This window comes from Oculina patagonica, chromosome 14, assembly GCF_052425735.1.
Source record: "Oculina patagonica isolate OP01 chromosome 14, crgOcupat, whole genome shotgun sequence".
NCBI classification, from domain to species: Eukaryota; Metazoa; Cnidaria; class Anthozoa; order Scleractinia; family Oculinidae; genus Oculina; species Oculina patagonica.
Genome location: NC_135771.1, coordinates 17077915 through 17088881, shown reverse-complemented (window position 1 = coordinate 17088881; position 10967 = coordinate 17077915). Strand labels below are relative to the sequence as shown.

The following is a 10967-nucleotide window of genomic DNA, read 5'->3' as shown; positions in this document are numbered from 1 at the left end:
TTTGCCGTTTGTGTCGACGAAAAAAATGTGCTGCAGCAATGAGAAGGGATCCGACCATCTGCTTGTTGTGAAACAAATTTTAAAAGTTTAACCATTTTTAAATTTAAATAAAGAAAATAAAAAGAAATTCAATCAATTTTAGCACTACAAGGCGCTACAAGACTGTCTTTTGTGTGAAAAAACCTTCTTTTTTGTTTTTTACAATTCTTGGGTAATTAGCAGAGGGAAACGACTATCACGTAGAAGCCAAAAGTTGTTTTGTTTCAATTTACCAAGCGGAAATCGAGCAGAATATTACAAAGAGTTCATGAACGTCATAAATGTACCTTGTTTTAATGGAAGAAGCAACCTTTAATTCTCACGCTTAGTTGTCAGTCAACTAAAAAGTGTACAGCTGCTGACAATCAACCTGCGTATTTTTCATAACAGATATTGATAAAATGTGTCCAATTTTTGCTTAGACTCTACTGTTAAAACATTAGCAAATTGCTTGATATTTTTGATCAATGTTATTTTGTTTTCATGAGATTTTGAAGCATGTTCAGTTCGGGAGCTTGACTCCCAACCTGCTATGAATGCAAAAGTACAAATTTGCATTTTGCGCCCGAAAGGTGTGAAGTAGACGTCACAATCCCTTCAATGGCAGACATTCTTGTTTAAATAATAAAATTGTTTTTCGATTCCTTTAACGAATCATCAAAAACTGTTCACCCCACAATTCATGTAATAATGTTATTTATGCAGTTTGCTCACATTACTAAAGGTACGTGTTATTCGGGGAGGCCCTGCAAAATCATAGTTAAAAAATCAAATTAAAAATTGGAAAAAATAGTATGCAAGGTACACAGATAAAAAGTGTCTTTAAAACTGCATTCTTCCCTGCTGTATAAAAGAAAAATTGACATAATGTCTCGTATTGATTTTTTAAGGTTATTCCATTCTGCAAGTCGTTGGTATAAAAGGCGTTGCTTGCCTAATAACGTCTAATTTGGTAAATAAAATGGATTTGTGAGAATGAATGTCATAGTTTCTTTTTGTATCAAAATTAAAATCTACGATGCCATTTAAGTACTCAAAAACGAAGACCCAGTGGTGAAATATCCTGCGTTTAACAAGTGTATTCAATGCTCCTCGTTAAGTAATACATGGTGTTGTTCGTCCTTGAACTTTGCTCAGTATTTCGACGGATTTATTGAGCTGATGTTCCTACAATGAAATCATAAGTTGTTTTAAGGTAGTTTTCACTTTTAACACATCCATCAACTAAGGCATATTTTTGTCTTGTTGTACCACCAAATTCACAGAACCACCATAAAGGAGAGGTATCGTTATCATTACGGAGAATTGTTATTTTGAGCTTCCAGGTCTCTATGGTAACTGATCGAACTGAGTCAGAAAGAACACCTCTTTTTTTCTTCTCAAAAGCAATGCGTTGGAAGGGTCATTTTTTCTTTGATGACGATAACTGGGGAGGGGGGGGGGGGTAGGCTTCTAGAGCACATGCTCGCTGTAGGGCACTCATTACCCAGTGCCAGAGGTACAGGATCGTTGTTTCTTGACAGTCGAAAAGCATAACAGCAAGAACAAGAAAACATTTGGAATTCTCATGTCTTTTTTTATTACACGTTGAGTAGGTAACTTGGGTAAATCGAATTTTGTAAAGTACACGGCTGCTTATATACGCTTACAGTACGATAATTAATGGCAGTTAAAACTGCAAAATAAGCAACTAAATTTAATTCCAGCGATACCGATCTAAGAAAAGGAAACTGCTTACAGACTGTAACACTTATACGGACTACGTCACGGACAACACAACTTGAAAAAATTAGCAATTTTTTTTTAAGTTTGTTATTTCTAATCCGTCTTATTCTTCGTTAGTCAAAACCATCCTCGATTATTTTCGGTTTCTTATCACTCTGTTGGTGTATTTCAATGTTAGAAAACTAATATTTTGAGGGGCCCTTTAATTTGCAAGAAATCAGAAAAAATCACCCAAAATACCGTGACATAGCCCCTTTAAATCTTTCTGTTCAAGATAAGTTCCAGGATATTGCACAAGATGTGAGTAAAAGATAATGGTGTTATAGTAACGAAGCTGCCATCTTTGCATTTTACAGTAATCTGAATATGAATAACATATGAATACGAAAGACAACTTGAAAAGAATTCCTTTAACGTTAATTACGGGTTTAACAACAGCAATAACAATGCGTTACATTAAGTTTACTTAAGTCATCTGCCCCCCCCCCCCCCAAAAAAAAAAAAAAATAAGCCTCTTCAAAAATAACCCCCCTCCGTACCATAATCAGACGAAAAAATCCTTTCTAAAATGAGCCCTTACTTATATAAGCCCATGGATTCTATTAGTTATAGCTTTTAACTAAAGATATAACTTTTCCGATTATAAGCCCCTATTGTAGGGCTCATTTTGTATTTTACGTTGTTTGAGAATGCTCAGAGCTGCAGTAGGACTTGTTTGGGTGTCATATAATTATGTTAAGAGAATTTTAGTATGTGATTTTCTTGAAAGCACCCAAAAATTTCAGTCACTGAGTAGCCCGTCTAAATAAAATCTCAAAAACTTTTGAAACATAAATTTCAATCCACAAATAAGCCCCCCTTGTAGATATGCCCTCCCCGAAAATAAGCCCATCTGAAAGAGGCGTTGAGCAAATATAACCCAGGGCTTATTTCGAAATTTTACGTACCTGAACTGGGAATCCAGTATAATCCAAATTACTTTCCAGTTTGAAATAAACAGAAGCCGGCTAAACAATTAGTAAACAAATGTAACCTTAAAAGGTTACAATTGTTTACTGAGAGCGGAATTTGAGGATTTGCTTGCGGTCAGCTTTATCTATTTGTTGGTTTTAAGGCAATACAGTTAACAATAAATACAAGCGAAAATAATGAACGACGTTCGGTGACTCCTGGCACCATTTACCATATGAATTTTAACTTGAAAATGGTGCTAGGATGTCACCGAAACGTCGTTCAATTTCGCTTTATTTATTGTTAACTGTATTTCTAAATTTAATCTTATAAGAATTTTAAGGCAATACTCTGTGAATTTCAATACTAGTTATAGTTTGAAATTACACGAATATCATAGTAACAGGGAATTTTACAGTTTCATACTGTTCAGAAATTAAACATATCCTGCTCCAATTCTGACTCGAGTCTTAACTCAAGTCTCTCGAGTCCTGGTTTGAATCCTAGCTTGCTTTCTGGCTCGAGTCTCTTGCTTACTGACTCAAATCCTAACATTGACTTTAGTTTTTCTCGTGAAATCTTATTAGTTATGAGCACTTAACAGAAATATCAAATAGGGTATTACACAAAAAAATCTACTTATACTTTGGTGTTCATTTTCCTGATGTGACATGCACGTGTCCATGGTCAACTATTATTCTACTTCTGAAATACCGCACTTTTAAAACTGATGCCTTATGTTTAAAATTTTAAAATGTTGCAAAAAAGGAAAGAATAAAACGAGTTCTTCAAATTGGCGAAAAAACTGCCAACGGTCCCTTGATCAAGTTGTAAATTACTGTGATAAGATAATATTTGAAAAAATACCCGAGTCATTGCAACCGAACCTCTTTTAGGGTAACATTCTTCTAAAGTTGTACACTGTTTGAGAAAGAAACCACAAAAAAGAAACAAATAAGACTACATATGGTAAGATTCTGAAAATAAAGCCTCCTCCTACTGAAATTACCCTCGAGCTCCCAAATCTGATTTATCTCGAAAGAAAAACATAATATCTTGAAATTGCAAGTCTTTTCCTTTAGTGCTTAACGTTTCTCATTTTATGTCGCTCTAATATTTTTAACACCTAACGACTTGTTTTGTTTTTCATTTAAGACGGAATCCGCCAGGACTTCGTGTATTAATTAGAAAAAAATTATGTACCAAAATTATTTACATCTTATTGCAAACTTCTGTGTTACTGTTTCATATATCTTGTCAAAAAAATCGTTTCTAACAACACCGAACATCGAAAACAAATCTCGAAGTTCCACTGAATTCCACTGAATCGCTTAAAAGAAGATTTAAGAAAATAGCTATACATAAAGACGTGGAATGTGTGGGAAAATCACCCCAAATATTCCACTTAACGTTTCAAAACTTGGCAAATTTTGGTTTTGGAAAACAGGGGACAATATTTCTAACTTATTCCCGAAATTTGCCTTATTTTTGCGTTTTCTTGGTCTACAGTCCGAGTCCTCCCCTGACCATTTCTCTTGTCCAATGCCGGCGCGAGAATTTTCTCAGTTATTGTATAAATGTGTTGTATACTAGTTAAAAATGAACTTCAGGTAAAAATGATTTAAAACTAGTTTGATTTGCATTTGACCTTGCTCTTGATTTATTATCATAAATCCCAAACAACGAAAATGCAAATGGTTTTAAATCATTTTGATCTGAAATTCATTTGTTACGAGAAAAGCCATTTTGAAACGCAAAACTCCTTCAGAAAATAAGTCTTGTACAAGAAAATAAGCTGATCAGAAATCCTTTTGAAGATAAAAATAAGCCTATGACACTTGTTATATATGAATTTTAACAAACTTAAAGTTGTACGTGAAATCCTGTTTGTAATTTCCAACTGGACCGTTCGTTTTTTTACGCTGAGACAGATTTTAAACGCCAATACTACTTATTAGTGTACCATTAAGGTACAGATGTACGTCGGGGTCTGACCTCTACTTCAGAAGAAGTTTCCATTTCTTTTCCTTCTGCTGCATTCACAGAGTTGCTCCTTTCTCTCATAGAACCGGAAGACCTGACACATTCATCTTGTACTTTCTCGCTATCCCGTCTGGCCTGCCTAGCAACGGCAACTTGTTCGTCTAGCCTGCTTCTGTCCTCTTCATTTTCCTTCCATGCTACTTTTACGACGCCGCACGACTGGTAAATCTGGTGTTTGGCTGATGAAGCCGGTGGTCTTGTGTCGCTCTGAGGATTTGGACCAGGTGTTAAGGAAGCTGCGGTTTTTCTTCCATCCTCTTCTCCTTCCATCTGCGGTTCCATCTCTCGTTGCATCGCTTTGTTTTCTTTTGTGTTCTCTGGATTTGAGCCAGGTCTTACGGATGCCCGGGTGTCTCTGCCATCCTTTAACTCTTCTCCTTCAATCTGCGGCTTCTTTTCTCGTCGCCTCGCTTTTCTGACAGGATTCTCTCGATATGCGCTTGTTCCACAAGGATCTTTCAGAAATTGTCTGAAGGCGGACCGAGTTCTTCGGTATCGTAATACATAGATGATTGGGTTGAGGGTGCTTGAGAGAAACACGAGAAAAGAAACCGTGAATGCGGACCACGCGTTGATAATTTTTGTCTCGTCGTTGCGACGCCAAATGGAGAAGACAACTAATGGAATGTAGCAGATATAGTACAGTGCAATTGTCATGGATACGGTTTTAGCTGCTTTGATATCCTTCTTAAGCCTAGCCTCGGCACAAAGAGGAGGCAAATTGAGCAACATTCTCTGAAAAGAAACAAAAGAATCGCCTGGTTGGTTATGACGTCAACGTACGTCCTCTGTCAGTTCGCCCTTACAAACTCTAGGTGAGGGGGATTGGTATGGGGGCAGGCGTCCCAAGAAAAATTGTTGCGTGGTGTTCACTGTGTGAGTCGAATGAATTGCGAGGAAAGCGAGCGAGTCAAAATCTTCGCAAAATCTCCACTGATGTCGTCTATATTCTGCGAAGTTGTGACAAACGAGAAACGTTTACGGGGAGATTGTTTAGGTCGTACGTAGAAGAATTTCTATTCTCCCCTTGATGGAATGCTAGTCCATCGTCGGGTTACCCACTAGCATTATTTCGCTGGTACCCATTTTTACACCTGTTTGGGAAGCGGGGACGATGAAAGTAAAGTGTTTTGCCCAAGAACATAATACAATGACTCCGGCCATCTTTGAACTCAGAACGCCTCATCCGGAGCCCAGCACGCTAACCATTAGACCACGGTGCCTCCCACGTATCAAAGTAGCGACAGTGAAAAAGCTAATAAATTCCGGGGGGGGGGTATTCTGTATATTTTTGGGTGGGGGTGTGCCGCTGGGACTCTAAAATCCGAACCCTATACCAGAACATGTCAGCTGATTTTGCAACCCTATACGAGACAAGACACCGAAAATCTCTATCGTATCCCAGATTAGCGTTTTTAGAACTGTACTACTATAAGTTTTCTTCAAAAATAAAAAAACCAAACAAACCACAAAAAAAAAAAACCACTATAATGGTACAGTTGTAAAAAATTACTAATGGAAAACCATCTCTAAGCAAGGTTGCTGCGGTGATTTTATTTAAGTTTAAGAAAACCTCTTTGTTTTCCAAGTTTCTTTTACTGTTCTGGATTTAATTCTTCACACCACTGATCAAATGATACCCTATTCTAGACCAAAACTCTCTGATTTCTATACCCGCCCCAAACCAACTGCTTGAAAACCATAACTTTTAAAGCGGTACATACCTATTTAGCTCACTTATGAGACTCTAGATCACATCCCCCCCCCCCCACCCCCGAGAATTTGACCACTGCAACAGTCGAAATGAAGAAACTGGGTTCATGTACACTCTTATAATTACCGTACCCAAATTCGCAAGTAACCAATCAGAAGCGCGATCTACTGTCCTGATATCCTACGATATCAAGTCAGTGACCTGATATGCCACCATATCACGGTCACTTCGAAGTAAGGTAGTGTTACTGTACGATGAATTGAAAAGAGGTTTTACCAATAAAACAGAACTTCGTAATTTAAATTTAGCGGGGTTTAGCGGTCGTAAAAAAGAGAAAAACTTCCCCTTCCCGCCAAAAATAAACTTGAGCGCGCTCGCCAATTGTGCGATGTTTGCCGACGAGTACTGAGACATTCAGACTGAAAAAAATGAGTCGAATTTTCAAACTTTTCGCTTAAGTTTTATTTAGAAAATTTAGAAAATGAAACTCTAAACAAACGAGTGGAAAAAAAAAAGACAGAAGAGGAACTTGGTAAAAGTGTTGAAGACCAAGTCCACACAATTTGCAGTACGTACCTTGCAAGCATGGCTTCAACAGAGCGATAAATATAACCGGGTTGTTAGCGGAATTTGGGTACGGTAAATACCTAATCGTACCTTTTTGGTACGCTTCGGCTGCATATCAGGCTCGTTTGGTCTCGCCATGGGTATTTTGGCTCGACTGCGTCTCGCCAAAATACGAACCATGGCTCGACCAAACTCGCCTGATATGCCGCCGAAGCGTACCAAAAAGGTACGATTAGGTATAAATAGTCTGCGTTTCTGCTTTTCTATGTAAGAATTTATTCTATAAGAATATCGAGGCTGAATTTTGTGAATTTTAAAGAATATTTTTAAAAAATAAACTGCAGGCTGATGTTGAAACAAATATAATTTTTGAGTGTTGAAAATTTGTTAATACAATACAGTTATATGTTTTTAACTAAACCACTGTTTAAAATTCTTCATTTCTCTAAACGACAAAACTAGCCAACAAAACGAAAAACTTGCACTAGCTAAATGTTCGATACTAATGACATTTTGATGAATGGTACATGTATAATAATACATATGTATGGTATACAGCACAAACGGAAATGTCATACGGTATATATCTTATTTTATTATATAAACTGCAGTGCTTTAGCGAGTGGTAGCAAATCGAGAATCAAAGTCTCTTCGAGATACCGACTTTTTTGCATGAAGTATGAGTCGAAGGTTTATCCTGTGCATTGTTCTTCGAACTTATCATTACAGTTGCTTTGTAGTTTAGTTTAACAATTTCCTATCTTCGCGGAGGAAATGCAGCCATATAATTTTGTCAAAAATGGCTCGTCCGCGCCGGGTATTTATACACATATTCCTCAACATTACACAAATAAACAGTGCAAATTTCACCGAGATCTGACAATTCTATGCTTTAAAATTGCAAGGACCTTTCGAGGCAGTCAATTACGACAGCGAAATTAGCAAATGAAACAGCAAAGTATGCGTTCGACGCTTTGTTTTTGCGACGCCATATTTGAATTGTTATAGGTAGACCGCTGTTCAATGTGTTCAAGGCCGTATCGTTACGATTTCTCCACGAAAAAGCACGAAAAAAATACGGATATTTCACACTACTGTCGGAGAAAACATTCGATACACTCAAGCTGCGTTTTGTCTGGGCTCTGCGAGGGTCGGATATCAAGACAGCTTCTTCGTGGGCTTAAGAAGGATTAAACAAAAGCCATATATACAGTGAATGCTTTCGAATTATATTTGAAGATGAAATACGAAAGAATTTTGCTGTCTTTGACTGAAATTCCACTCGAACTGCGTAGATACGATCGCATGTTGTAAAGCCGATTCATGCAACGTTGCTGTCAACGCGAGGTCACGTCCCTAACGACCTAGGCTGATGACAAAATAGAATGGCGCTTGTAGCGACCAAATTTGGCCTAATTTTTAACCCCTCCTAAGCTAAAAGAAGCCCCCATCTCTTGCATTTGTTTTAACTTCAATAATATCTTTGAAAAGAGCGAGTTTTTTTGGTATGGCTTATTTTTGACGTTTGTAATTTTTAAACTATGTAAGTGCTAGTGATTACTTATTCGTGTTTTAGCGTTAGTTACGCAATCCATTGTTTTTGCGACGCTTTTTTATAGATCGCCTTTCAGACACACGTGCGTTGAGATAAGAAAGCTGACATGTCACTTTTAAACTTGTTATATAACGTTTGTAAATGTGACAAGTCACGTTTTTTCCACGAGATCGCAAGTGATCACCCACAGCGGAAAGTAAACCCTTGAGAAATTAAAATATTCCCTTGAGAAATTAAAACAGTCCCTCGAGAGTTAACAAGAATGTGGTTCTACATTTTGCCCCACATAACTGCTATTCTCCTTCATTTTGCTTGTAAACAAGCAAAAAATTCAAAAAAAAATGGTATCACACGTGTGGATAAAAATGATATCATATCATTTTTGACCAACAGCTTGCAGAGTTTGCCATGTTTCAATGCTCAATGAGCCAAAGTAAATCGATATTAAGTCGAAACATCTTCGGATCTGCCTCGGCAATATTCGGCAATCTTCGGAAAACTTCGGAAATTTTCGGAATCATTCGTACAACCTTCGGACAACATTTTGAAAATTTTCGGAAATCTTCGGAAAATGGTCGGAAATCTTCGGAAAATCGTCAAAAACATCGTAATTAGTAGGTTTATATAACAAACAGAATAATACATGGTTGCTTGGAGATATGAAATTTATCTTCTCGTGTTCAAATCCGATATATCACTCGTTCGCTGCGCTCTCTCGTGAGCTATCGACTTGAACACTCGAAGATAAATTTCATATCTCCGCGCAACCATGTATTATCCTCTATATAATGAAAAAATATATTCACAAGAATATTTTCAGCCAAACATAAGGGGAAAAAATATTCAGCTTGGGCCGGAAAAACAGTATTTCTATATAAAAAAAAGAGTATAATAAAAACGATGTTCTCTTACCTCTTTTTTCTTCTGGTAGATCGAATAGCACGTCAAGATTCCAAGCACAGTTGAAGCAATCGTGAATAAAACTATAATTGGCCCCACAATCAGTCGCTCTTTCTCGTATATCACTTTTCGGGATGTACCTACTGGCATACCGTCAAGGTCCATGTTAAACAAGGGAACAGCAAGTAACACCACCACTATGGTACATACCAGCCACATAAGGAATACAGCTATTTTGGCTTTCTTGGTCGTCTTCCATGTGAAGTACTTCAAGGGAAGGTGCACTGCAAAGAACCTGTCTGCCATTAGCGCAGTCATGGAAACCAGGTTGAGAAAACCAAATTCTAATCGTAGCGAATAAGAGATTATGGCCCAAGCTTTTCCTTTCAGCCAGTTTGTTTCTACGACAAAAAATAAGGTAAACAGTGGGACGTTGAAAAGTACATTGAGGCAATCGACCACAGCAAGACTGGCAATGAGAATGTTTGTGCAATTACGCCGAAACACTTTGAAGCGGGCAAAGATGGCGAGATAGAATCCGTTACCAATTATTGTTACAAGTGTTAATATCACTGTAAGAAACACCATTACAACTTCGGTAGCAAAATATTTTTCTTGAATTTTCATTTTGCCGTGTGTGTTGAAGAAAAGAGATTGCAGCAACGAGAAGGGATCTGACCATCTGCTTGTTCTCAAACAAATTTTGAATTTGATATTCCAACCACGCTTATTGCCTGAATGATTTCAGTAAAGAAAAGAAAGAAGAAATCAACCTTTTTGTTTAGCAACACTTCAATAGCCGTTTTTTTGTGAGAAAAAAATCTTCTTTTTTGTTTTGATAATTTTTGGGCAATTAGCAAAGGGAAACGACTATCAAATGTAAGCTCAAAGTTGCTTTGTTTCAATTTGTCAAAGGCAATTGAAGCAGACTGAATATTACAAAGAGTTCTTGAACGTCATGACTGTACTTTGTTTTAATGGAAGAAACAGTTCCAGTCGAAAAGACTCTTTGCCTGGCCATTCTCACGCTTAGTTGTCAGTCAACTTTAAAGCGTACAACTGCTGATAAACAACCTGCGTATTTTCCATAACAGTTACTGATAAAATCTGTTTCATTTTTGCTTAAAATATTCCGTTAAAATGTTCGCAACTTGTATCAAATGTTTGTCGATGTTATTTTGTTTTCGTGGGATATTAAAGCATGTTCAGTTTGGACACTTGACTCGCAACGTGCCTTGAATGCAAAAGTTCAAATTTGCATTTCGCGAACGAAAAGTGTGAAGTAGGAGTCATGATCCCTTTTATAGCAAAACGTCTATATATTTTTTATTCCTTTTAAAAATCACCGAAAATTGTATACTCCATTACGATTACATATCGTTAAGTTATACATGGTGTTGTTCGTCCGTGAACTTTGCTTAGTACTCCGACGGGTTTAATTGAGCTGATGTTCCTACAATGAAACCATAGGTT

At 37.2% G+C, this 10967-nt stretch overlaps 1 protein-coding gene across 1 annotated transcript; it reads right to left on the bottom strand.

Annotated features, from left to right (window-relative positions):
* Positions 1–9464: 9464 nt before the first annotated feature.
* LOC144637572 (muscarinic acetylcholine receptor gar-2-like) lies at positions 9465–10967 on the bottom strand. The gene has a single exon (XM_078496638.1). It carries the CDS (start codon positions 10119–10121, stop codon positions 9465–9467), a length of 657 nt encoding a protein of 218 aa, XP_078352764.1. The 5' UTR covers positions 10122–10967.